The sequence below is a fragment of the Camelus bactrianus genome, chromosome 15 (genome assembly GCF_048773025.1).
Source record: "Camelus bactrianus isolate YW-2024 breed Bactrian camel chromosome 15, ASM4877302v1, whole genome shotgun sequence".
NCBI classification, from domain to species: domain Eukaryota; kingdom Metazoa; phylum Chordata; class Mammalia; order Artiodactyla; family Camelidae; genus Camelus; species Camelus bactrianus.
Genome location: NC_133553.1, coordinates 31,941,051 through 31,966,531, shown reverse-complemented (window position 1 = coordinate 31,966,531; position 25,481 = coordinate 31,941,051). Strand labels below are relative to the sequence as shown.

Below are 25,481 nucleotides of genomic sequence, written 5' to 3'. Positions count from 1 at the left end.
GTCAGCTCCACTAGCATGTAAGTTTCTTGAGGGCAGGGTCCTCTTCTGTCTTGCTTACTGCCATGTTACCAGTTTCTAGAATAGTGCCTGACATGTAGAAGATGTTTCATAATTATTGTTGAGTAAATGACCAGGAAGCTTGGGTTTCTGGTTGGCAAGGAAGGTGGAGGGAGGTTGGGGGTGGGGGGTGGTTGTGAGAAAAGACAGGAAAGTAGAAAAATCTGAACTAGTGCAAATAGCTTTTATCTTCTACTCATTTGTATGTCTCTGTATGCAGGGGTGGCCATTTTAGGGGGTGCTGATGGATACCTGCGGGGTCGGCTGTGTTGCCCTGGGGGAGGCCGGCCCCGTGGGGAACATGACTGTGGTAGACTCTCCCAGACAAGAGGTGCTAAACCAGCTTGATGTCAAGGCCTCTTCAGAAACAACCAGTGTGGAGGCTTCCATAGAGATGTCATTACCTACCCCTTTGCCTGGATTTGAAGATTCTCTTGATGAGAGGAGGCTCCCTCTGGAGCAGCAAAGCCTCTCCAGACTGGAACAGCAAGGTATGTACTTTGACCCTTCAACTTTTTATCCCCCCAAGCTCAGCTTAAAATGAATGAGAGCAGGGTAACCTCATAGGATCTTACAAACCTGGTGTGGTGTAATCTATTCCAAAAAGGTCTGTGTTCTGGTCGCATCTCACAGATCCATATTCTTCTCTACAGATCTTTCTTCAGAGATGTCAAAGGTCCCAAAGCCTAGGGCCTCAAAGCCTGGCCGGAAGAGAGGTGGTAGGACACGGAAAGGCCCCACAAGGCCCCAGCAGCCTAATCCTCCATCATCCCCTCTGGTTCCTGGTCTCTTAGACCAATCCAACCCTCTATCCAACCCCATGACTAAGAAACGAGGTCGAAAGTCCAAGGCAGATGTGCTACTGCTGAAGTTGTCAAAAGACCTAGATCAGCCAGAGTCTCCACCTCCAAAGAGGCCCCCTGAGGACTTTGAGACTCCTCCTGGGGAACGACCCCGCCGAAGGGCTGCCCAAGTGTAAGGATTGTGGGGCACAGCTTGATGGAGGGGGGCTAGGGTGAAGGGATCAGGGTGGGGCAGATGTTGAAGAGATGAGAGGACTATGATGAGGTCTCGGGTTAGCAGGGGTGGTGTCTGGGTTCTGGGGACTTGAGCAGTCCTCTAACTCTTACTGTAGCAACTTTTATCTGTTTCTAAATTTGTCTACCTAGGAGGTTTCTTTCTGTACCTCGTATCCTATCACATTTTTCACAGTTTCCTCTGAGTCTTCATTGCAGTTTTACTGCCTAGTATATGTCAGTACATATGTGCCTTTCCATTCTTTCCCTTTACCCTCAATGATCTTTGACTGTGGTAGGGTGAAAAGTGCTCTGGACTTGAGTCAGAAGACCTGGGTTCAGATTCCACAGATGTAATGTGAATCATCTTGGCCATGTCATGTAACTTTCCTGGGTTTCTGTTTCTTCATCTGTCAAAGGGGAGGGGGTATTAATAGCTGCTTCACAGGGTTACTGGGAAGGTCCAGTGAGATAAGGACTGGCCAAATGTCTGGCAAAGTGGGCTCTCGGTTAAGTGTCTATGAGTATGGCTGTAACTCTGCCCTGTCCCACAGGGCACTTCTGTATCTTCAGGAACTGGCTGAAGAGCTCTCAACAGCCCTGCCTGCTCCAGTGTCCTGTCCTGAGAGCCCCAAGGTGGGCAGCCCCACCAAACCGAAGAAAAGCCGGCAGCAGGCAGTCTGTCAAGGTAGGGAAGTAGAGGAGGACACCACTCGGGATGAAGACTTCGTTCTCCAGGTTGAGGCTGAAGATGGAGAAGAAAGTGAGGCCCCAAGTGAGAGCTCATCTGACCCTGAGCCTGCAGTTCCCCGAAGCACCGCACGAGGATCCACTTCAGGGGTAACCTGAACGGACATGAAAGTGAATGGGGAAGTAGTTAGTAGGATTATTAGGTGGTCAGCAAGGTGCCCAGAAGGAAAGCTTTGGCTTAGTACCTAGGATGGCCAAAATAGGTTAAAAAAGGAGCAACTTCAAACACAATCGAGATTGCGGGGGCTGAGGGTGTAATTTAAGATTACTTGTTCAGATATTGAGCATCTACTCTGTGCTAGGAAACAGAAACATGAATAAGACAGAGTCCTGCATCACAGAGCTCACAGTGTGACAAGTGCTATACCAGGAGCAAACAGAATGCTTTGGGCATATAGAGGAAGGATGATTAACTGCTTAGATTTCACCAAGAAACAATAGTTGAGCTAGGTCTTGAAAGGAACAGAAGTTTGCTGGAGAGGATGGTTTTCCCAGAAATTGGTTATGGCTGTGGCATAGGGCGGGGGGTAAAATGGTGAGGAAGATTAAATTAGAGAGGATGAAAGGACTAAAATTGGTGGGAGCCAACAAAGGGTGTATGTGTGTGTTTAGTTATGGTAAAATAGATGTAACATAAAATTTACCATTTTAAAATATACAACTCAGTGGCATTCAGTGCGTTCACAATGTACTGAAACCATCACCACCAGTATCCATTTCCAAAACTTCAGTCATGCCAAGCAGAAACTCTGTACAACAAAGGTTTTCAGAAAAGTAACATAATCAGTTAGGAAAATAGGTAAATTTGCAGTTGACGGTTGAAGACAGCTTCAGTTCTCCAAGTGAGAGGTAGTGAGAGCCTAAATTAAGCAATGAAGGGAGAGAAGGTGGGTGGCAGAAACGGGATGTATAAGAGAATTAACAGCACTTGGGAGCTGAAGGAAAGGAAGGAGTAGGAATTTCTAGCTTAGATGGTACTCTCCAACACTGAAGTTGGGAAAATGGGAAGAGTAGGGAACACAGGACGGGTGAAGGTGATGAGTTTACTTTCTGACATGTTGAGTTGGAGGTACTGGTGGGTCATGGGCCATCTTTCTGGAGATGTCTGGTTGCCAGTCGTATGTACGGGACCTGTGCCTTACTTCTCCCAAGTGTAACATTTCAGAGAACACCAAACCCCTTAGTAATCAAGATAAATACCTCAATACAGCATTTTAAAAACCAAAAATACTGTAACAAATCTATGATAAAGAAAATATCAAAATTTTAAATAAAGACAGGAATTGTATTACTGATACTTCCTTTTACCTCAGGCTCTAGTGTGGCTTGGTACCCAGTGTATGGGTCTAGAATTTGTAGGAAAGTTGAAACTGAGTAAAGTTTATATTTATTAAGATGTAAACTTGATAATCAGGCATAAAATTGGTGGTCAAAGCCATGGGACATGGGATGAGATTACCAGGAGTACATGTATTGAGGGTTGAGAAGAAGACAGAAGAACTCTGGGAAATACCATCACCTACCAAACCTATTAGGAGGGAGAGCCCGTGAAGGAATATTAGTGAGGAATAATATTATATTATAATACAATAATATTAGGAATAAGGAGAGACTATCCCATGGGACAGGAGTTTCAGGAAGAAAATGGGAGCCCTCTGAATCAAGTGCCATGGAGACATACCAAGGAAGATCAACAGAAAACAGGTTAACAGGTTTTTGTAGTTGGGATAGAGGAGTATGAGCAGAAGGTGGAGAAGTCATTGTAGTAGTTGAGATATAAATCTTTTAAGGGAAATAGGGAAAAAGTTAGAGAGGAAGTAGTGCGCAGAGAAGTAAAAGCTGGGAAAGCTGGCTCCTGGGGACTTTCTCCAGCCTTTGAAATTCTCTCTCCTTAACACTTTCTTCAATTTGATCCTCAGAAGCAGAAGCCACACTGCCGGGGAGTGGCTCCCAATGGCTTACCAAATCACATCATGGCTCCTGTTTGGAAGTGCCTCCATCTCACCAAGAACCTGTGAGACTTGGGGGGTGGGGGCTGGGGATGAAAGGGTGGTGGTGGAGTGCAAATGATGATCTAGGAGTGGGGCTGCAGAAAGGCAGAAAGGCACAGGGTAGAACACTGTAAAGACATTCATAACTAAACACACTGCTCTAAAGGCAAGAGCTCTAGAGCTGTGCTGTCCAATATGGTAGCCACTAGCTGCATGAGGCCATTTAAATTTAATTTTCAATTAATTAAATATAATTGAAAGTTTAGTTTCTCAGTTGCATTAGCCACATTTCAAGTGTCCACTTGCGGCTGGTGGCTAGTGTCTTAGCACAGATAGTAGATTGCTTCTATCATCACAGAAAGTTTTACTGGGCAGCACTGCTCTAGAATTTCACTCCTCCTTCATTAATGCTTCTTCTGTTCCTCCAGCCGAGACCAGAAGTATTCATACTGGGAGTTTGCAGAATGGATTCCTTTAGCCTGGAAGTGGCACTTGTTATCTGAACTGTAAGTTGAAGAGACATCTCTGAAGTCTAGAAGTGGGTGACATCACTGGAGATGGAATGGTGACAGAGGACTCTAGATTTATAATGGGAATCTTGGGATGGGTGAAACTCTTCCAGATTCAGGCTGTTCCTTTTGCCTACCCCCAGTGAGGCAGCTCCCTACCTGCCCCAGGAGGAGAAGTCTCCACTGTTTTCTGTACAACGTGAAGGACTTCCTGAAGATGGAACACTCTACCGAATAAACAGGTGAGGATTGCATCTCTTTTTCTCACTCTGGGAGACAGAAATAGGAAAAATGAATGTTGAAGGGGATGATAGTTTGGCCCTGTTCTTGCCTTAATGCTGGCCCAGTTGGTCCGAAGGGTAGGAGTGCTGGCTAAATCTGGTCAACCCCCTCTAACTTGCAGCACTCATCACTGTTGGCCAGACTGAGGGAGCCTAGGAAGACTGAAGGTTAAACTAGTGTTCAAGGTCACATCTACTCAGATAGACCTGGACAGACTGGCCCTAGAGAGAACACTGTAGTAAACCAGAATGTACAGCCTATCATCTTTGAAGATGAGCCTAGAGCTAGACAGACTTTGGGAAGGGAAGGAGGAAGATACAGACGGTGGCTAGGACTGTTCTCACTTGTGGACTGTGGTATCCTGGCTCTTGCTTAAGTTAGTTTACACTAGCTCCCTTTCTGTCTGCATTACCTTTTTTTTCCTTCAAAATTTTAAAGACAGGTTTTTTTTGTTTTTTTTTTAAAGAGTAGTTTTAGGCTCACAACAAGCTTGAGAGGAGGTACAGAGATTTCCTATATACTCCCTGCCCCGTACCTGCACAGCCTCCCCCATTATCAACATCCCCCACCAGAGTGGTACCTTTGTTACAGTTGATGAACCTATATTGACACATCATAATCAAAGTCCACAGCTTACCTTTGGGTTCACTCTTGTACATTCTGTGGGTTTGGGCAAATGCATAATGACATGTATCTATCATTATGGTATCATTCAGAGTATTTTCAGGGCAGTGAAAATACTCTGTGTTCCACCTATTCACCCCCCACCTTCCCCAGCCCTAACTCTGTCACTGATCTTTTTACTGTCTCCATAGTTTTGCCTTCTTCAGAATGCCTTATAGTTGGAATCATACAGTATGTAACCATTTCAGGTGGGCTTCTTCTACTTAGTAATATGCATTTAAGCTTCCTCTGTGCCTTTTGATGGCTTGATAACTCATTTCTTTTTAGTGCCAAATAATATTCCATTGTCTGGATGTATCACAATTTATTGATCCAGTCACCTGCTGATCCTTAGTACCTTTTATTAACTCCTTTGTTCATCCCATCTCTGACTTTTCTCTAGATTTAGCTCTATCACAGCACACCCAGAGCGGTGGGATGTGTCCTTCTTCACGGGGGGACCGCTCTGGGCTCTGGACTGGTGCCCAGTGCCAGAAGGGGCAGCAGCCTCGCAGTATGTGGCCCTTTTCTCCAGCCCTGACATGAATGAGACACACCCACTGAGCCAGCTTCATTCGGGCCCTGGGCTGCTCCAGCTCTGGGGCCTTGGGACCTTGCAGCAAGAAAGCTGGTGAGGTGGGGCTGGGACACTGCCATGGGAGGGTGGTTGAGGGGGAGAGAAGGATGGGGCTGGGCAGGGAACAGGGGAAAGACTCAGATTGGGTTGAGGCAAGGGGAGCACAGGCTTTGGCAGCTCCAGGCCCCTCCTTCCTACCCATTCTCCCCACATGCTTTCTCTTCTCAGTCCTGGCAACAGAGCCCACTTTGTCTATGGGATTGCTTGCGACCATGGCTGCATCTGGGACCTCAAGTTCTGCCCCAGTGGAGCATGGGAGCTTCCAGGCACCCCTCGGAAGGTACCTCCCAGTTGACTGTGAGAAGGCCCTAGGACTCAGAGCCAGAACAAAGAGGCCCTGGGTATTCCCAGAGTTGGAGAAGGGAGGTTGGAGAGTGGTGGGTGGAGTTTTCCCAGCAACTCCATATTGTCAGAGACCAGAACCTCAAAGTGTTCTGAGAGATGCCTGAAGGCAGCAAGCCTCAGCACAGACCTGGTTTCTCTCTCTAGGCCCCTCTCCTGCCCCGCTTGGGTCTCCTGGCTCTTGCCTGCTCAGATGGGAAGGTGCTGTTGTTCAGTCTGCCCCATCCTGAGGCCTTGCTGGCTCAGCAGCCCCCAGGTGAGTAGCACAGCGGGGAGAAAGGGGCTGCTCTAGCTGTGGCCAGTGCTGAGTGGGGTCTATCTGTCTCCCCTGGAACTCCTCCGGGCCCAGTCTCTCTAGTACAAGGCCTCAGCCAGTCACTTCTCCCACTCTGACTTCACACACGTTGTTCTTGACCTCTCTTGGGCAGCCCTCTTGTGCTGCTCTCTTTTACAGTCTTCTAACTGCCCCCTTTCAGCACACTACCTTTTATCTCCCCTTCTTCCCTGCTCTCCTGTGCTCTCTGGTCTTCCCCCTCTTGCCACCACAGTTAACTGGATGTGTAAAGAGCTGCCGAAGGCTGAGGCTGGAGGCTGGGCCTTGACTCCCCTGCCATACCCTTCATCCCCCTAATTCTGTCCTCAGCCTCTTCTGCCCTCCCATCACACATAAACACTCTCTTTGTTGTGAAGAGAAGGAGAGAGTATAGAGCTGAAGATGAGCAAGAAGAGGCAGGGGTCAGGGAAAGGCAGCCCTTATTTGTTGAATTTATTTTTCAACAGTACTGAGGATTTAAAGAAGAGGGCACCCAGATTTGAACCCTGAGAAATCCCGTGTTTGGTGGTCAGGTGGAAGAGTGGGCTGAGGAAGGAGTGGGAGGTTGAGGAAGTGAAGACAATTCTTTCATATAAATGAGGGTGGAGGATGGAGGTGAATAAGGGTTAAAGAAGGCTTTGATTTGTTCATTTGATTTAAATGGAAGACAAGAGTGCATGTTTACATGAGCATATGAGAGTGATCCAGTAGGCAGAGAGAAAGTGGACAGTGCAGGAGAAGGGGAGGATAACCCTATGAACCACACTCTGGAAGAGGGGAGGATGAGAAGAAAGCAGAGTGACATGATTAGCCATTCTGATGGGAGGAAGGGTAGAACAGGAGGAAAGAAGATTTTGGGGGGCAGATATAGGCAGGTTCATACATTTGGTGGTGGCAAGATAAGAGCGTAAGGGAAAGGCATTATTGAAAGGGTGGGGGCTGATCTAAGAGCAAGGCTTGATTAATTAGGACCTCAGTCCTCTGGACCCAGAGCTCTTCTTCAGTTACTGCTCTTCTTCCCTCACAGATGCAATGAAGCCTGCCATTTATAAGGTGAGTGAGGAACCTGCTACCTTGGCTGAGGCTCCATCTTCTAGAGCCTCCCTTACTGATTCCACAGTAAGTCTCCTTCTACCCCTGAAAAATCTACCCATCCTGCTGGATTAGTCACTGATTTGAGCCTTCGTTCCAAACAATAGTTATCCCTGACCCTAGTCCTGTCTCTTCTGTCCCTACAGGTCCAATGTGTGGCAACCCTGCAGGTGGGGTCTATGCAAGCTTCGGACCCCTCTGAGTGTGGTCAGTGCCTTAGCCTGGCCTGGATGCCTACCCGGCCCCACCACCACCTGGCTGCTGGATACTATAATGGTAAACAAAACAAAACAAAACGTAAGGAGCAATTGCTCTTTAAACTTTTATATATGCTTGTTTTTTTGGCTGTTGTTTCCTTTTTGGTTTAGTGTTAGACATTATATAGTTACATGATTATTATGGTCATATATTCATGCAATGTGAAAAAACACAAAGAAGAAAGAAAAAAAGTCCCTAGAATTTTTCTGCTCAAAAAATAATTATGAGTTGATTTTATGTGATTCTCTATGCATGTATAAAGATAAAAAAATTAGATGGAGAGAGAACAAATTCTATAAAAATGGGATCATACTCTAGAAACTGTTTTAGATTAAAAAGTATTAAATTTAGAGGGAAGGGTATAGCTCAGAGGTAGAGTGCGTGCCTAGCCTGCACAAGGTCCTGGGTTCAACCCCTAGTACTGCCACTAAGGATAAATAAATAAATAAATAAAAACCTAACTACTACTCCCCCTAAAAATTTTTTTTTTTTTTAAAAAGGATTACATTTAATTATACTTCAATTTTATAGAAGAAGAAGGCAAGTGAAACTGAAAGGTTAGCTAAGCTCTCCATGAATGTTCCTTCACCATAGAGACGTTGTATAAAGATACTTTTAAGATTAAAAAGGAAAAAATAGAAGGTTATAAATAACATAAGCAATTGGCATTATTAGGTTGTAGTTGTTTCTAAATGACAATTTCACTTCTAGGCACATCAGTAGACTTTCTGCTTGGGAGGTAGGGAAATTAGCACTGCTTCCTGTCATCTGCCTCTCCATCTTCTAATTGTGTTTCTTTTGGTGGTATTATTCTTACATTGTCATGGGATGTGATTCTCGATGCTGTTTTCCTTCTTAATTCCCAAAGTTACTTATCTTAACTCTGTATTGAAGTGATTGCACGTCTCTAGCAGTCCTTTCATCTCAGTCTCCCCCTCCATTGCTGAATTACCTACATTGCTTAGCTGTAATTTACTGTCAAGTTTTTTCAAGAAAGGCTCTTAGGTTCTACGTTTCCTGAGTTTATGTATGAAGGGAATTTTAGCTTCACATGTTTTCTCCAACTTTTGTTTATTAAATTCTTACTGTTCTGTAATTTGTCTTTTATTTTTATCAGAGTTATACTTTTGATTACCTCATCCTTTGCCAGTCTGGTCAGGGGTCAACTTGTTTTAGGTCAGCTGAGTTAGTTTCTATTTGTCCATTTGTTTTCCTTTCCATTCCACTCCTTTTGGCTTACTTTTGGCTCCTTGCCTGTTCTCTTTGCCTTGGAGTGAAATTGGCAAACATTTCTGTAAAAGTTCAGGTGGTGAATATTTTATGCTTTGCAGGCTGTCTGGCCATTGTTGCAACTATCCAACTCTGCCATTGTAAAATGAAAGCGGCCACAGACATTGGGTGAACAAATGGGTGTGGTTGTGTTCTAAACTTTGTTTGCCAAAACAGGCAGCATGCTGTATTTGGCCCATGGGCTGTAGTTTGCCAACCCTGTCCTAGAGGGTTTATGCTTTAAAAAAGAAAAATCCCTTTACTTATATTTAGTAGAGAGTAGAGGCTACTGGGTGTATTCAACCTATCTTTCAACTGCAGATCCCAGACTGAGCTATTACTTTTTTGTTGATGAGAATTGGAACTGAAAATATCAGGTTGAGTCTTTAAACCGTGGAGGGAATGTTGGCTAGCTAATCATGGTCTCTATATCCGTTCCTAAGGGATCAGATCTAAGAGACCCAGAGGGCAGAAGACATAGATCCTAGAAGCCAGAGAAAGAAATTAGAGCAAGGAAGAGAGAACCTGACATTAATACCTACACATTCTGTCCCTATCTCAGGCATGGTAGTTTTCTGGAACCTTCCCACAAACTCGCCTCTGCAGCGGATACGGCTCTCTGACGGCTCCTTGAAGCTCTACCCCTTCCAGTGTTTCCTAGCCCATGACCAGGCTGTGCGCACCCTTCAGTGGTGCAAAGCTAACAGGTATCAGAGAATTGTGGAGGTGGGAGGTGAAGACTGGGACAGGCTGACTCTTCCAGACTTGTTCAGATTTGATCTTCTCCCATCTTCCCACAGTCATTTCCTAGTCTCTGCAGGAAGCGACCGGAAAATCAAATTCTGGGACCTTCGACGACCTTATGAACCAATAAACTCTATCAAGCGCTTCTTGAGTACAGAGCTGGCCTGGCTGCTCCCCTACAATGGTGTCACTGTGGCTCAGGACAACTGCTATGCCTCGTACGGCAGGGTGGAGAGAGGAGGGGCTCTGGGGACAGGCCCTGAGGGCTGGGGTGCAGTGTGCAAGATTATTTTGGGGAGAGAACGGTTGAGGGTTGTCTCACTGAGGGAGTTTGAATTCTGGGAAAAGAAATGAATCTTAGGAAAAGGAAGTTTTTTTTCTTTTTTCTTTTACAGTTATGGACTCTGTGGAATTCATTATATTGATGCTGGTTACCTTGGTTTCAAGGCCTACTTCACTGCTCCTCGAAAAGGCACTGTCTGGGTGAGCCCCTCTCTTCGAAACCTTCATTACACAGGAAAACAGTTCCTTTACTCACCTAGTGGTGGTCATAAAGAGGCAGTAGTTTTGGATAGAAAGAGAAGATAGGTGTGTGGTAACTGTATCAAGGATATGGGTTATGATAAACTCATTTTTGTTTGTGTGAATGTTTCCCTCCCCAGACCAGTTCACAGAACTGAATGTATATGAATGAACGACTGAATGAATGAATGAATGAAAAAAAAATCTGTCTCTTCTTATTAGAGTCTTTCAGGATCCGACTGGCTTGGGACAATAGCCGCAGGAGATATATCTGGGGAGCTCATTGCAGCTATATTGCCTGATATGGCACTGAACCCAATAAACGTCAAGCGACCGATAGAGCGGAGATTTGTACGTATATGAATACTTAATAGCAGCACCATCTGTTGGGTCCTAATCCACATGACCTCCCAAATTAGTGCTACCAATTAGCAGGAGAGTACAAATTAGTACTAGGGCTCCCAGCCCTGATAGTCTTTCTGAAGTCATAGCACAGAGTTATGTATAATTTTTCCTACCCTCGTGCATCTGAACGTATGTTTAAACATACTACTTTCTTCCACCTTTGAGTCTCTCCTGCTCCAAACCAATTTTCTCTCTTTAACTTGTATTCAGTTTTCAGTATTATATAACCTAATCTCACGGTTTCCTTTCTAGCCTATATATAAAGCAGATCTGATGCCATATCAGGACAGTCCTGAAGGTCAAGACCACTCTTCTGCTTCATCTGGGGCCCCCAACCCTCCCAAGGCTCGAACTTATGCTGAAACTGTCAACCATCACTACTTGCTCTTTCAAGACACAGATTTGGTAAGTTGAGGCCAGGAGAATGGGTGTGGCATTAGAAAAAGTAGAAAATTTGAGTCCTTGTATAGTAGGAGTTCCAGCTCAAAGATGCAAAACTAAGAAGCTGCTTGCTTTCTCTCTCCTATCACACCCCTCCTTCCCAGGGTTCATTCCATGATCTGCTCCACAGAGAACCAATGCTGCGCATGCAGGAGGGAGAGGGGCACTCGCAGCTCTGCCTGGACAGGCTGCAGCTGGAAGCTATTCATAAGGTGAGAACCTTGTCTCATCTTCGCCATCCTTCGTCTCATTTTCTCCCAACTCTGGGCCTGTGATCAACGAAATGGGAGATGAAAAGGTAACCGAGATGGCAAAGGAGGGAAAACAGCTCCAGCAGCCTCATCCTCCAGAGCACGATAGACATACCTCATTCATGGTCTTCTCATTCCTACCTCTTACCCCATCGTGGTCCTGTCCTTTCAGATTGTGGCCCATTTTTTTTTGCTCTTACAGCTAGGACTCACCCTAAAGCAACAACTGTGAGCATCTCTCCTGTTTTTCTATTCTTTTCCCAGGTACGTTTCAGCCCAAACCTGGATTCCTATGGATGGCTGGTCTCTGGGGGGCAGTCAGGGCTGGTTCGGATTCATTTTGTCCGTGGACTCACTTCTCCACTGGGCCACCGTATGCAGCTTGAAAGCCGTGCCCACTTCAATGCTATGTTTCAGCCAGCCTCCCCTACTAGAGGGCCTGGCTTTTCTCCAACCAGCCATCGCCTTCTGCCCAGTCCCTAGTTGTGGTCCCCATAGGACCCTTGGAATGAAATCTGCCAAGAACAGTTGGCCCCAAGCACACAGCCATAGGAACTGGGGCCTTCCTGGACAGTGATGCTGCCAGGCCTGGACCTTTAGACCTGCCTCCCCAGGACTCCTTAGATCCCTCTCCTTCCACAGACTTCTCCTGTCATCACAGCTCCCCGCGGGCAGGGGGGCTCTCCCTCTGCTAACTCTCAAGGCTCCTCAGCCTAGAACCATGACTCACAAGAAACACTCAGGCCTGACCTAGGCTTGGGAGTCAGATTGCTCATATTGAGCATATTGTGAAGTGGGTAAAGCTAAGTAAAGGTACTGGGTGTTTTTGAGACCACATGTGAGTGGGTGTTTGGAGAACTGGAAAAGGTATCTGCATGAAGGCTCCTGTCTGACTGTATTCCAGGATCCAATATTACTGCCTTCCCAACTCTTTTGAGTACCCAACACACAGGCCCACAAGGGGGTGATAGTAATTTATTGGACTGAAGCTGCTCATAGTGCTTCCTTAACTAAGGAACACCGCAAACACCCTGCCAACAGAACAGTGGTTCAGATCTTAACTTGCTCCTGCTTATGAAATATTCCCAATCACTGGTCATCTGACCCTTCTTGAACACCCCCAGTCATGTTTTAAAAAAATCTTCCTTTATATCAAGTCAAAGAGCTTACCTCTATAAATTTTACCGTGGGTGTTAGGAAATATAGTCATTCTTCCCTGTGATTGCCCTTTTAAGTATTTAAAAATAGCTATCATGTTTCCCAAGTCTTTTCTTCTGTAGATTAAATATCTTCAGTTACTTTAACCATTCTTTACACGTCATGATTTTTGATCCTTCGTGATTCTATGGCATTGTTGACTTATTAAACATGGTTAGCTACTTTATTTCAACTATATAGGAGACGTTGAGAACCCAAGTAAAGTAGTGTATTATATCTCATCTTGTTAGAGCCCTCTTGTGAGATGTTGCAGATTCACAGTGACTGTAATATTGCCTTCTAAGCAAGGATAGACACCAGCAAGGAGTAGGCAAACCATAGTCTTAGAATGTATGAGTACAATCTGAGGTTTTGGGGGGAAGTAGTCAGATGACTTCAGGAAATAGAGAAAAACATGCAGCCTGTTCCTATTGAAGAGAATGGAGATTAGTTCAGTGCCTACCTGGAACAAAACTGGCACTCTAGACTGATTGGCCAAGTATCTGGGAACAGCTTTCTGCCTCTCCAGTGTAGGGAACTTATATGTTAAAATATCCCCTTTAAGAGGAAAAGAATCAAGTAGTTAAATTTCTTCCCTGTATGGAAGAGGAAACAGACCTGGAGGCAACCTAGTCTGTTAGCAGCAGAGTGACTGCAACCCACGTCAGTGCAAAGGAGCCAGGTATTGCACCATCCTGTTGTGATCCAGCTCAGGTTATGCCAGTTTTGTTTTTGAGAGGACTAGTGGGAAGTGCTTCCCATTGCAGAGCAGCTTTGCTCATTCTACACAGAGGCCCCTTGACACTGCATCATGAAATCCCACTCTCAGAGCTAGAAAAGATGGGACCTCAACATTTCACACTGTTGAGGTGGAAGGTTGGTGTAGGCAGCCCTACACCTGCTGCCGAGTCTCTGCCCTAATCTCAACCTCCAAAGGAAAATCAGGAAGATGCTTTCAGCCCTTGCACTTTTTCTCTCCCATAAACCCTTTTCTCCCCAGGCCACTCCCCATCCAATCTTCCCTCCCAATATATCCACTTCATATTATCCAAGGGTTCTTGTACTTCTTTGTGCCTTTGCTCACAATAGTCTCTCTTGGAGTGTACTTTTCTGCCATCTCCACCTAAATCCTATTCATCCTTTAAGGTCCCAGCTCAAATACCACCTTCATCAAGGAGCTTCCCAGATATCTCTGGTAAAATTAGTCTCCCTCCCATGTGTTCCCAAGAGGAAAGGAAGGAAAAGAGGATAAACAAGTGTTTATTAAGCACTTGATCTACTTCAGATACTTTAGCATATGTTATTTAATCCTATGAAGTTGGTATTGCTCCATTTTACATCGTAAAGATAAGATTCTGAGAGGTTAAGCACTTTGAATGAGGTCATATAACTACTGATTGGTGTTGTTGGGGTTTGAACCTAGACAGTCTGACTTCAGAATACAACTTTCCAACTTAGCATATTTAGTCTCCTATTACATTTACTACTGTAAATTCACTCCTCTAACATGGTGTTTTTCATACAGAAACCTGTGGCATCGAATTCCCTTGCTTCCTTACTAGGTTTCTGCAGTGTCTGTGACGGGATTCTCCCTGCCTTAATCATACAGGGATTGAGTACATTGGAGCTGGAGCTAACCAGGTAGAGAGCCTGAAAGAGTCAGATATGGCTGTCTCCTAAAATGTGGGCTCCCTGGAGATAATTAGGCAAAGGCTGCCAGCCTGACAAATCTACTCCCAGGAGTTTCCACCACCCTAGAAAGGATGTTGCACTATATTCACAAAATTTTAAAATGTTAGAGCTGGAAAGGAAGTCACCTAACCTATTGGTTTCCAAACACTTTTAGTTGTGGGCCCCTTTGCTTAAAAGTGGCTCTTTATAGAAGCATACACATTAAAAGAAAAAAAAAAGTTGAGGTAAAGAAGAACCTGTGATGCTTCCTCTCCAAACCTCTATAAACCTCCAAAACTGAGGAGTCCAGTTTCAAAAAATGCATAGTCTGACCTTCTCATTTCACAGGTGAGGAACGTTAAGTTCAAGGCTAGTGATGACGAAAGCTGCACAGCCCACTAGTTATGAAACCAGTACCTAAATGTGCTGAAGTTCAGTAATTCCAATGCTTTTATTGGAGGAGTCATCTTTACGCAGCGTTTCTAAAGACTACTGTGGACAAAGCATTGAACTAGTTGCTGTGAGGATGACAAATACGAACAAGACCCAGTTCCACCCATTCGGAGCTCACAGTTGAGGCTAGTGAAGAACATAGAGACACTTAAAAAAAAAAAAAAAACCCACCCATACGCACGCAATTAACTATGGCTAATCATAGTTTCCAAACTATGATTCTTGAGACCGAGGAGGATGTCAGGACCTTGGCCAGTTCCGGACGCGGCAACAGTGAGGGTCTTTCTAGGTTGAGGCCCTGGCACCGGGGAGAGAAGGGGCAGGGGGCAGAAGTCGGACCCAAGTGGGAAGTATGGCAGGCGAGCCCCACACCAAGAGCCGGCGCACACCGAGCGGAGCCGCCCTCCGCAGGTATTAGCGGCGCAGTCCACTCCCATTCCTGCTCTGGATGCAGGGGAAAGCCTCGCGAGCAGCCTAGCGGAAGGGGCGGGATCTGGGGCGGAAGTCCCTCCCGTTCAGGTCACGTGGTAGGGGCTGAGCTCGCGCACAGGTGAGTAGCGGGAGATCCGCAATGACCGGCTTAAAGCGCCCCACGCACGGGGCTCCTGCAGCGCGGGTGACCGTTCCAGGCCCCAGGGAGTCAGAGGCTCTATTTCCGGTGTGTAGTTGGAGTCAGGGAGGATGCGGTCTGGTTCCAACTAAGAGTCTGAATTTGGAGACCGACCAGGCTCTGGATGAAAGCCAGAGCAAACCTTTCCTCCTGTGTGTCTCGGTCAGGACGGAGGCCCCAAGAAAACCGTGCTTCGGGGCTGGGGGTGGGGTGGGCGGGTGGCTGCCGTTGGGATTCCATAGCCGCCCACAGCCTTCCTCTCTTCCCTGATTGTCTAAGGCGACCCCTGTAAGAGGAACCTGTACAGGAAGCCTCTGCCCCTTAGGACTTACTGGAAACGGAAAGGGGAGAGGAAGTGGGCAGAAGGGAAAGATGAGTGTTTCTTTAATTGTAGGGAGGGGCAGTGAGTGTGACCCCCATCTCCTCTCGCCTTGACAGGAAGCATGGCTCTCTGGCGGGCTTATCAGCGGGCTCTGACTGCTCACCCATGGAAAGTACAGGTCCTGACAGCTGGTGAGTGTCCCTGTGAGACCTGAGTGGTACCGGAGCAGGCTGATTTGGGAGGCAGAAGCTTGCCCCACAACACCTCCCTTATGTTTTGCTTCTATTTAGCCCATTTGAAGGATTAGCTCTCATCCCAAGCTGTACCCAGTCAGTTTTGGAGGGAGGGTCCCCAGGGCTGTTCTTAAGGAAAGGGGTATGCATAGGTGGCCTAGCTGTAAAGTAGGATCTGAAAAGTCCTTAAAAAGCTGAGGAGTCATCCTTTTAGGATAAAGGCATTGCCCCAGGAGGCCTTAACTTAGAAAACAAACAAAGGCTTCTTTAACACTTTACAGTGTGCAAAACACTTTCAACACACGTTATCTCATAGGGTCCCCACAAAAGTCAGTAGGCTAAGATTACTTAAGTCCACTTAGATCACACACCTAATAAGTGCTGGAATCAGACTCTGACCCTAGTTTAGTTTTCTTAGTATTGTTTTTATTGTGAAATATATCTTAACACACAAAAGAATGGTTAAGATACGTAAGTACCATATGAGTAACATAAAAGTGAATACTCCTGTATCAGCACCCAGCTTTGAGACCCCTTGAGTGCCTGTCCTTAATTCATACACCCCCAGAGATAACCAATTTCCTGAGTTTTGTTTACATCATTATTTTGCCTTTCTTGTAGTTTTACTGCCTATGGATTGTTTGGATCCCCAAACAATATACTAATCAAGGATTTATATTTACTATAAACCCAGTAATTGAGAGGCAATCTCACAAAGGTAGCCCAGTGATTTACCTGTATTTGTTACCATTTTCATTTTGCAGATTAGCTAATATGAGAGAGGATGGCACAGAGATAAGTTTTACAGGGGAAAAGATTAGAAGGTCTATAACTACTGGGACAATGCAAGGGTGATCAGGTTCAGGCAGGGATCTTGCCTATGTTTAGAGGAAGGGAACAGGATTCTAATGAGTACCATGGGCTTTTGAGAAGAAGACTGTTGAAAGGGGTGGGGGAGCTAATGAAAGCCAGGGTGCAACAGCAATCCTGTTACTGGAATAGCCACACATCAGCACCAGAAACTTCACTGTGTGACTGGCCAGGGGATGGACTCTTTTGCCCCTCCCTGGGCCCCTCTCCAGCCTTCTGTGCTCATCTACCCCACGTCCTGTCCTTAGAGTGTCCGTCAGCCTGCATGACTCACCTGGCTGCGTGTGTGGTGACTCATGCTGGATTGTGTGGCTGTGATGGGAACTGACACGCTGGGCCCTTTGCCCAGCCTCAGATTCCCTTAGGGACCCTAACTGCCGGAAGGAAGGTTCCCCCTTGTGGCCATCAAGAATAGGGAGGGAAGGATAATCCTTGTGAGTCCCTTCCCAAAGGATCTGCAGCTGACAAAGGTAGGAGCTTTAGCTCCAAGGGGCCCAAGTGCAGATATGTGATTGGACGGGAGTGCTGGTCTGTGTGTGCTAGAGCCCTGTGACTTCACCCCCCAATCCACCCCACCCATCTTCCTGACGCTGTACCCTCTCAGCCCTGAAGCAAGCTCTAGGTAGCATTTTTTTTCTCTAGACTTTCCAAAACCTTTCAGAGTTTTCCTTCCCTGCTGCTCAGTGTATTCAGATAAAACTACAAATAAAGGGAGGAGGTGAATTTAGCTCGCTGAGCTGTCTTTAGATCGCAGCACAGTAGGTCCTAAGATCCCATGGGATAGCTCATCACACTGGAAAACAGAATAGAGATTTCAGACTTGGAATTAGAAGACCAAGATTTGAATCTCAGCCATAGCACTTATGTAAATCAGGACAGGACAATAAACCTCTTTGAGCCTCAGTTTCCTCACTTAAGAGTTTGAGTTTAGTTATGTGACCTCACAGAGTCAGTGTAGAGATTATCTCTATGAAAATGGTTTAGAAATCAAAACACGCTTAAGCAACTTAAAGGCTCCCGGAATTGGCTCTTTCTATAAGTATTGGCAACCCAAATGCAACAAGCTATTCTTTTTAAAGTGGTGTTTGGGTTGGGTTTGTTCCACTTGCCATAAATCTGAATGTGGATAACTATCTTAACCTTGGTTCTCCAAAAAACAGAGCCTGAAGCTTCTTTGCAGGTACTTTGTGAGGGAGCAGGAAGTAATCCCATGAGGGGTGGGGAGGGATAGCCAATATAAGGCTGCATTATCAAATTGGGTACAGCTTAGGGCACATGGCTGCTCAATCCCTTAAAACTGACTGAGAAGCTCTTTGAAATGCCTCTGAAGATTCTATGGGTAAGTAATCTTTTCTGGAGAAAAGGAGAAACCTTTACCCACCAGCTTTATCCCAAATTGGTCAAAGGTTTGCCACATGGGATGTTAACGTCCATGCTCTACCAGGTTGCACATGCATAGTTTCCGGGCAAAGCATCAACAGCTCAGCCCCAGGTAAGGCATAGGCCTGAGACAAGGACCTATCAGGTGAACTGCAGTTGTGGCTGGAGTAATAGATAAGTGAATCAAAAAGATCTGAGATAGTTTGAAAGAAGTGTCTGATACACCCAGTTTTGGCCACGCCAGAGTCAGGAACAGGGCATCTTGGGCAAAGGTCTGCTGTGTGTTCTTCAGAGTCTGAGTCAGCTTTCTCCCATCCTTTCTTGAGGGCCCAGCTCCATCCCTCTTAGTCCACTCTGGTCCTACTGTGGAAGCAGCTGAACTTCTGCACACACTGGTTTCCCTGGAGTCTGAATTATGCCAGAATATGAGAGCTAAACAGGCATTAGAGACTATCCAGTCCAGCCCCTGATACTACAGAGAAGGAAACTGAGGCACAAGGAGGGAGTGACAGGCATGAGGCCTCATGGTCAGTGGTGGAGTTGGCATTAGAACCCAGACTCTCCCCAGTGCACTGCCCTGCACTTGAGACACCTTTGGCCTCAGAATGCTGAGTGTAGCCCCAGCTAGTGTAGGCTTAAGATACCTGACAAGCTACAGAAGCCTTTGCTTGGTCTCATTTTCTAGCAGGAGGATGGGTTCAGGGCAGGAGTGGGGAGAGCGTTCTGACCAATCCCAGAGGAGGCACTCCCCTCTCACTGCTGGGCTTCAGTGACCTCCAGGCTCTGCCAGACAAAGCCCCTGTCCCAAGGGGCTGTTTAATTGTTGGAGACTTCTGGAGAGAAATGAGGCAGTACCCTGGCCACATGCCAGCATCTGGACCTGCAGACCCAGGCCTCCTATAGTCAAGGCCACGCTTCCTGCTCTTCATTCCAACTTCCTGTCCCCTAGCCTTCTCATCTTCCATTGATATTTTAGTTTCTTGCATCTGAGAGTCCACACACAAAAGCCAGGAGAGGACTACAATAGGAGAAGGGGAGAACTTGCTCCCACCTGTGCCTAGGGAGAGGATGTGGAAGTTGGGGCTTTTCCACTAGTGGGCATGGGGTGATCCCAAATAGATCTGTGCTCAGGGGTAGGCTCTCCCCACCCCCACCTCAACCCCGTGCTGAATCTGGTTGCAGTGACGGCATGAGAACTGGCACCTACCCAGGGGCATGATGTCAAACCTGCGCCAGTGTCTACCCGCTGGGCTCCTCGCCCAGCCTGGCATTGGGGCATTACTACCCAGCAGCCCCTTTTCCTGCCCCATCAGGGCTCAGGCACTATGTCTCGGCTGGCCTCCAGCCCCAACCCCCTGGAAACAAGTCCAAGGAAAGGAGAGTCAGAACACTGGAGGGTCCAGACCAACCAGATCTGTCTAGGAAGACCCCCAGAGTCTAGAGTGGTTTGGTCGTGTTTGGGCTCTGGGTTGGGGAAGGTGGGATGAGGAATCTGAATGTCAGTCCTTCCTGCTCAAACAATCACCTGGACCAGAAATGCAGGTCTTGCTCTATGCTTGGATCAAAGCCTTAGACCACCCTGGAGCTGCTGCAGGCCCCTGATGATCTGTGGGCAGAGGAAGACCTGGGCAGTGTTCTGTCTGAAAGGGACAGAACTGGCAGGCCTGCAGGCTCCACACCACCTACTCACTCCTGCTGCTGCCCGTTCACTTGGTAATCTCTCCGGCCTGATGGGCATGGTTTGGGGGCCTGGGATCCATCTTTCTCAAAGACTGCAGGCTTCCAGGGCTGTGGGACTTGAAGTCAGGCCCTTTGGTTTTCATTCCTGCTCTGCCTCTAGCTCGTGTGTGACTGATGGTAAGCCTTGAAGAGGGAAGACACACCTTTCTTTGTGACTGTTTCCCTCCCAGGAATATTGCTCCTTGCCCTCCACAAAGTGACAAGGAACAAAGGAACACATTCTGGGGAATCAGAGAGGAAGTACCTTAGTCCAGGAAGTGTCTTTGATATGCAGGCCTTTGGGACCTTGTTTGGGCAGGAACCCCCTGTGAGTAGCAGCCACAGGAGCCTCTTGGTGCCACTGCCCCCTGAGCCCAAGTTTCAGCCTGTGCTGGGAATTCCCTGGCCTCCGGCTGGCTTCCCCTTGAGAGAAGGCCTGGTTCAGGCCCCAGCTCACTCCTTACCAAGTCACCTCATCTCTCCAAGACATTAAAGGGAGGTGTGACCTCTACCTTCCAGATCTTTTGTGAGGATTAAATGTGTGAGAGCCCTTTGTATACTGTAAATGTCTTGCCAAAGTAGAAGGGCAAACTGTTAGTTCCTTCACTTAAGCAGTGGCTGTCTTTCTGTTCCACCCTCCCCAGGCCTTCTCAGGGTCAGTCTTTCCTTTATGCGTGCCACAGCAGCTCACTCCCCTCCCTGGGCTTGCAGCTGGTGACCCCAAGTTGTTAGGGCAGGGGGATATGGAGTTAAGTGCTAACTGCGTGGAGCAAGCCATCAGTTCCCCTGCTCCCACACCATGAGCCTGAGTGCGGTCCGTTGGGCTAGACAGCATTCTCAGTGCCCATCCTGGGACAGTCCTGTTTTCTGGGATGATACATTTGACATTTCTCCTCAGTTTATTTCTGAGCATCTTCCAGGTGCTTGCTTAGGTGTGGTGGGGGATAAAAGAACAAAGATGTCCAGGATTCTGTACTTGCCCTCTGGGAGGCCAAGTCTAGCTATGTTCTGGAAAGAACCTCCACCACTCTGGGAGTTTCAGGGAGAGGAGAGGCAGGGCTCCCTTGATGGGTGTACTGAGGGTCCCAGAGCTGTTCCACGGCTGGGCATGCCAGCAGCCTAGGTCACCTGTGGGTGTCCTGGCCCCAGCTCCAGCCCCAGCCGCAGCTCTCGGCCTTACTCAGCTGCCTGTGACGAGGCTGGCCAGGGGCAGAGCTGTGCAGAGGGTGCGGGGGAAGAGCAGTGAGTGTGCAGCCAGCACCGACGTCAGAGCCAGCTCTGGGCCAAGGAGTGGGGTTGAAGGATGAGGATGTGTTTGCCCAGTGCTAATTGAGGGCACAGGGACAGTGGTGGCTGCTGGGCTGGAGGGGGCTCTCATTACTCAGTGAGATGGACAGGCAAGCCAGAGGTCACACGGTCACTCCCAAGCGGCCCTAGAAGTATGTGTTTGCTAGAAACCATCACACCAGCATAACTGAGTGGGGGCTCTGTAAATAGTGGTAATTTTTGTCTTGGTTTCTAGGTGTGGGTATCCAGCTTGTGCCACTTGGAGCCGGGTATCTGTGCAAGTGAGGGGAGGGGAAGCGGGGGCAAAGACCTGGGGAGAAATGGCCATAATACCTACTGGTAGCTCAGTCTGGGTCTTGAATGGGGGCCTGGGTTTACCTGATCAGGCCAGGAGATGACCGGGACTCTTCCACACAGGAACTCTAACTCAGCCAGTCATGCTTCTGCCTGGGACCATTTGAGCACTCATGTTTTAGAGTTATTCTTGCTGTTCTCCACAAAGAGAGACCCCAAAACCAAAGGGAAGGACATTGGCCAGGGTCTTGCTTTGAGCTGGGGTAAAAAACCCTCAGGATCCCTTACCATTCTACGCGTGATCTTTTCATAGTACGGTGTCCTGGAAAGAACACCGTCTAGGAAATCAAGCCACCTGGTTCTTGCCTTGGCTTAGCCACTTACTGACCTGCTGGGATATTAGATCCCAGACCTTCATTTCCATACCTTTAAAATAAGGGGTTTGCACAGAATTATCTGGAAGGCTTTCCCAGTCCTGACAGTTGGTGCTTCTCAGCCCCTGGCACCTTAGATTCTCCTTCCTACCTGTGGCTTCTGACTCCGACTCCCCTTCACTGCTCAGTGCAGAGTTCTTGGGCCCTGGCCTGCTCAAGGCTGCTGCTCCCAGTTTCTAACAGGACACATATGAGGTGTCCTGTTAGACACCTTAAGGCAGCAGGAAGAGACTGGCCATTTGCCCCAAAATTAAGCCCTTGGGCTCAGAGTGCCAGAGCCTCATTCAGTCAGCAGACTTACCTCCCTTCTTGAGATGGCACCCTGCCCCTGGGAAGTATCCTGACACCTGTGTACCCTGCACAGGGTCTCTGATGGGCCTGGGTGACGTTATCTCACAGCAGCTGGTGGAGAGACGAGGTCTGCGGGAACACCAGACTGGCCGGACCCTGACCATGGTTTCTCTGGGCTGTGGCTTTGTGGTAAGGGCTGCTGGTGGATTGAACAGTGGTCTTAGTTCCCTGTCATCCTTTAGTTTTTCTTGGCCCCTCTCACATCTTAGCCAACCTTGAGTGTCTGCTTCCCAGGGGTTTGGTTTCTAATGCTCAGGGGAGGAGCTTTGTTATATGAAAGCCTAGATCTCCCCTCTGCATCCCTGTTCCCTTCTCTGGGGTTTACTTTCAGGGCCCTGTAGTAGGAGGCTGGTATAGGGTTTTGGACCGGCTCATCCCTGGGACCACCAAGGTGGATGCACTAAAGAAGATGCTGTTGGATCAGGTGAGCAGAAAGAAAGGGAGTTGGGAAGGGTAAGCCATGTTGGGGGAGGGCAGGGGTTTAGGTGCTCACAGGCCTTTTAATTTCTCTTCCCTAGGGGGGCTTTGCCCCATGTTTTCTAGGCTGTTTCCTCCCACTGGTAGGGACCCTCAATGGACTATCAACCCAGGACAATTGGGCCAAACTCCAGCGGGTGAGCTGGGCAGGTGTGGGGACAATCTCTGGCTGGCAGACTGGCAGGCCTGGGGGAATGAGGCAGGCTTCATGGGGATGGGAAGGGTAGAGGCACAAGTAGGGGAGGGGAGGAGGTGGTGGGGTCCTGAGGGGGTGGGGTGCAGGAGTGTCTCCTTTGAACAGAAGTCTGTATGAGATACTCAGACTGGGAGGTGGGAGCCACTTGGAAATGCAGGTGTTCACTTGTTCCTTCTCTTGTCTCCTCAGGATTATCCTGATGCCCTCATCACTAACTACTATGTAAGAGCTGACCCCTCAGTTGCCTGTTCTCCTGCCTTCTTGAGTCCAGAAGTACCCAGGGATTGGGGGTCCTCCTGACACAGAAATCCCTCAGTTGGGATTACTCTCTCATTCCTGGTGTGGGCACTGTACTCAGGGAAGCACTCACCTGGTTGTGCAGCGTGTTCTTGTCTGCAGAAGTTGGAGTAAGGCCAGGCAGGGCAGTGAGCCTGGGTCAGGTGATGGAGGCAGCCCCCCAACCTTTACCTTCTCTCTCTTATAGCTCTGGCCTGCCGTGCAGTTAGCCAACTTCTACCTGGTCCCTCTTCATTACAGGTATGACAGATCCCCGCCCCACTCTTCAAGGAAGATGTACATTATGAACAATTAGAGACAAATTGATTCTCATTTTAACTTACTTAGACCCTCCAGAACACTCTGCCCTGGTCAGAGGTCCTCAGACTCCTGAGCATTTTATTCAGAACCTCTCATCTGTTACACAGCTGTCCCAGTGTCTGCCCATTGGCCTTCTTTCATCTTCCTAGGAAGACTTTTGCTCCACAACCCTTGTCTCTAACTTTTGTGGCATATCTGCAGGGACAATGCCTACTGTGCTTCAGCCTAGGTTAGGCAGAAAGGTAGACTAGTGGGAACTTGGTCAGGTTAGTGCACAGCAAAGTATTATTTTACCCTACGTAATACAGGAAGTTGCTGAAACCATAATAAAAAATATAGTGGAACTCAAGATGAGTGGTTAAATTATTGGAAGTGGCTTTGGGAACAGGAAAAAACAGGAAACTCTTCAGAGGGAACAGGATCAAAATTGACATGAATAGCATAGCTAAAAGGAATACAGGCTTATGAACCAAATCCTAAGCTTTAGGGTCCTTGCAGTGCTCTTTGAAACTAGAGCAAGGTAAATTTAAAATAAAGAAGAGGTACTACTTTATATGGTGGGCAGCCCATTTTTGGAAGATGAGATCTGTACAAGATGGACAGACGTGTATCTAGAAAGAGCCTGGACGGGAGTGTGAATAACAGCCATGCATGGAAAGATGGCTGCTGAAGGGGGTTAACTCTGAGGCTCTTGTCTGGGAGACAGAGCTCTGGGCCAGCACCAGAACCTGAGCTGGTGGTCCTCTGGTCTGAACCACACATCCCTTCATGGGGGCTGAAGGAAGGAGACCTAAATCTGGATGTTCTTGGAGGTAATCCCTCCTTTTGCACTGCACTTTGCCATCTCTCCCTGCTTGCTTGCTCCTTATTCTTCCTCTTCTTCATGATGCCATCCCTGTTCCTTAGGTTGGCTGTTGTCCAGTGTGTTGCTGTTATCTGGAACTCCTACCTGTCCTGGAAGGCACATCGGCTCTAAGCCTGCCTCACTCTATTGTTTCCACCTTGCAGTGATACAGCTTGACCCTGGAAGGGTCAGACCACCTCCTCAAAGTGGGCACATCAGTTTTCACGGGGTTCGATGCCTGGGCAGAACTTGATGGGATTAACACTCTGAAAGGCAATTTCACTCTAAAATGTAACCTGACTCCTACTGAAATCACCAAAACCTTGATAATGGTCTTATAGCCACCACATAGTAGGCACTCCATAAGTACTTGTTGAACTATATGAGTTTGTCAACTTTGGTTTATACTCATATCCTTGCAAATGCCACTCATCCCCATTCTTCATGGGCACACATTTGTTTTTCTAAACCTCCCCAGCCCTAGTGTAGCTCCATTTTGGGAGATCCCCTCAAACCCTTTATATGGTGCCTCCATAAATATGTTACTAAGTAGGTCATCCACAACCTACAGAGGCAATAAGTAAGACTTAGCAGAAAACTACTGGGGAGTTGAATTTTCTAGAGCTTGGAAAGAAGCCTGGAGAACACCAAGCCCAGTCTCCTGTTTTAGATGAGGACACTGGGGTCCACAGAAGTGAGGTGACCTGTTGACACCACGAGTTTGTGGCAGAGTAGAAACTTGAACCCATGTGCTATAGATTAAATGTTCATATCCTCCCCAAATTAGTATGGTGAAAACCTAATGCCCAAGGTGATGGTATTAGGAGGTGGGGGCCTTTGGGAAGTGATTAAATCATAAGGGCAAAGCAAGAGTCCATGTGAGGACACAGCAAGAAGATGCCATCTATGAATCAGAAAGCAGACACCAAACCTACTGGCACCATTATCTTGGACTTCCCAGTCTCCTGAACTGTGAGAAATAAAGGTTTGTTGTTTATAAGCCA

General features: G+C 47.4%; 2 protein-coding genes across 7 annotated transcripts in view; both read left to right on the top strand.

The window, feature by feature from the left end:
* The window catches only part of GTF3C2 (general transcription factor IIIC subunit 2), a 20,217-nt gene extending 7,371 nt beyond the window's left edge, over window positions 1–12,846 (top strand). The window contains exons 2-19 of one of the 3 annotated variants that reach the window (XM_074341812.1): window positions 278–548; window positions 711–1,032; window positions 1,628–1,913; window positions 3,743–3,837; window positions 4,243–4,320; window positions 4,467–4,565; window positions 5,672–5,899; window positions 6,074–6,185; window positions 6,395–6,503; window positions 7,588–7,613; window positions 7,799–7,949; window positions 9,742–9,886; window positions 9,953–10,141; window positions 10,319–10,406; window positions 10,668–10,796; window positions 11,103–11,255; window positions 11,396–11,503; window positions 11,807–12,846. In XM_074341812.1, the coding sequence (XP_074197913.1) occupies window positions 302–548; window positions 711–1,032; window positions 1,628–1,913; window positions 3,743–3,837; window positions 4,243–4,320; window positions 4,467–4,565; window positions 5,672–5,899; window positions 6,074–6,185; window positions 6,395–6,503; window positions 7,588–7,613; window positions 7,799–7,949; window positions 9,742–9,886; window positions 9,953–10,141; window positions 10,319–10,406; window positions 10,668–10,796; window positions 11,103–11,255; window positions 11,396–11,503; window positions 11,807–12,025 (2,784 nt within the window). In that variant the 5' untranslated portion in view covers window positions 278–301 and the 3' untranslated portion in view covers window positions 12,026–12,846. Of the gene's footprint in view, window positions 1–277; window positions 549–710; window positions 1,033–1,627; window positions 1,914–3,742; window positions 3,838–4,242; window positions 4,321–4,436; window positions 4,566–5,671; window positions 5,900–6,073; window positions 6,186–6,394; window positions 6,504–7,587; window positions 7,614–7,798; window positions 7,950–9,741; window positions 9,887–9,952; window positions 10,142–10,318; window positions 10,407–10,667; window positions 10,797–11,102; window positions 11,256–11,395; window positions 11,504–11,806 lie in introns of all 3 variants that reach the window. The other 2 variants (XM_010948489.3, XM_074341813.1) reach the window with 2 other exon arrangements.
* Window positions 11,396–25,481, top strand: MPV17 (mitochondrial inner membrane protein MPV17). 4 transcript variants are annotated; one of them, XM_074341819.1, is made up of 8 exons: window positions 11,396–11,503; window positions 15,912–15,986; window positions 22,377–22,492; window positions 22,695–22,787; window positions 22,882–22,977; window positions 23,226–23,258; window positions 23,521–23,573; window positions 24,540–25,481. In XM_074341819.1, the coding sequence occupies exons 2-8, from the start codon at window positions 15,917–15,919 to the stop codon at window positions 24,607–24,609; spliced, it is 531 nt and encodes a 176-aa protein (XP_074197920.1). In that variant the 5' UTR covers window positions 11,396–11,503; window positions 15,912–15,916; the 3' UTR covers window positions 24,610–25,481. The 4 variants fall into 4 exon arrangements, with proteins under 4 accessions (XP_074197920.1, XP_045367753.1, XP_010946793.1 ...); XM_045511797.2 differs by lacking the exon at window positions 11,396–11,503 and adding an exon at window positions 13,002–15,274; XM_010948491.3 differs by lacking the exon at window positions 11,396–11,503 and adding an exon at window positions 15,346–15,413.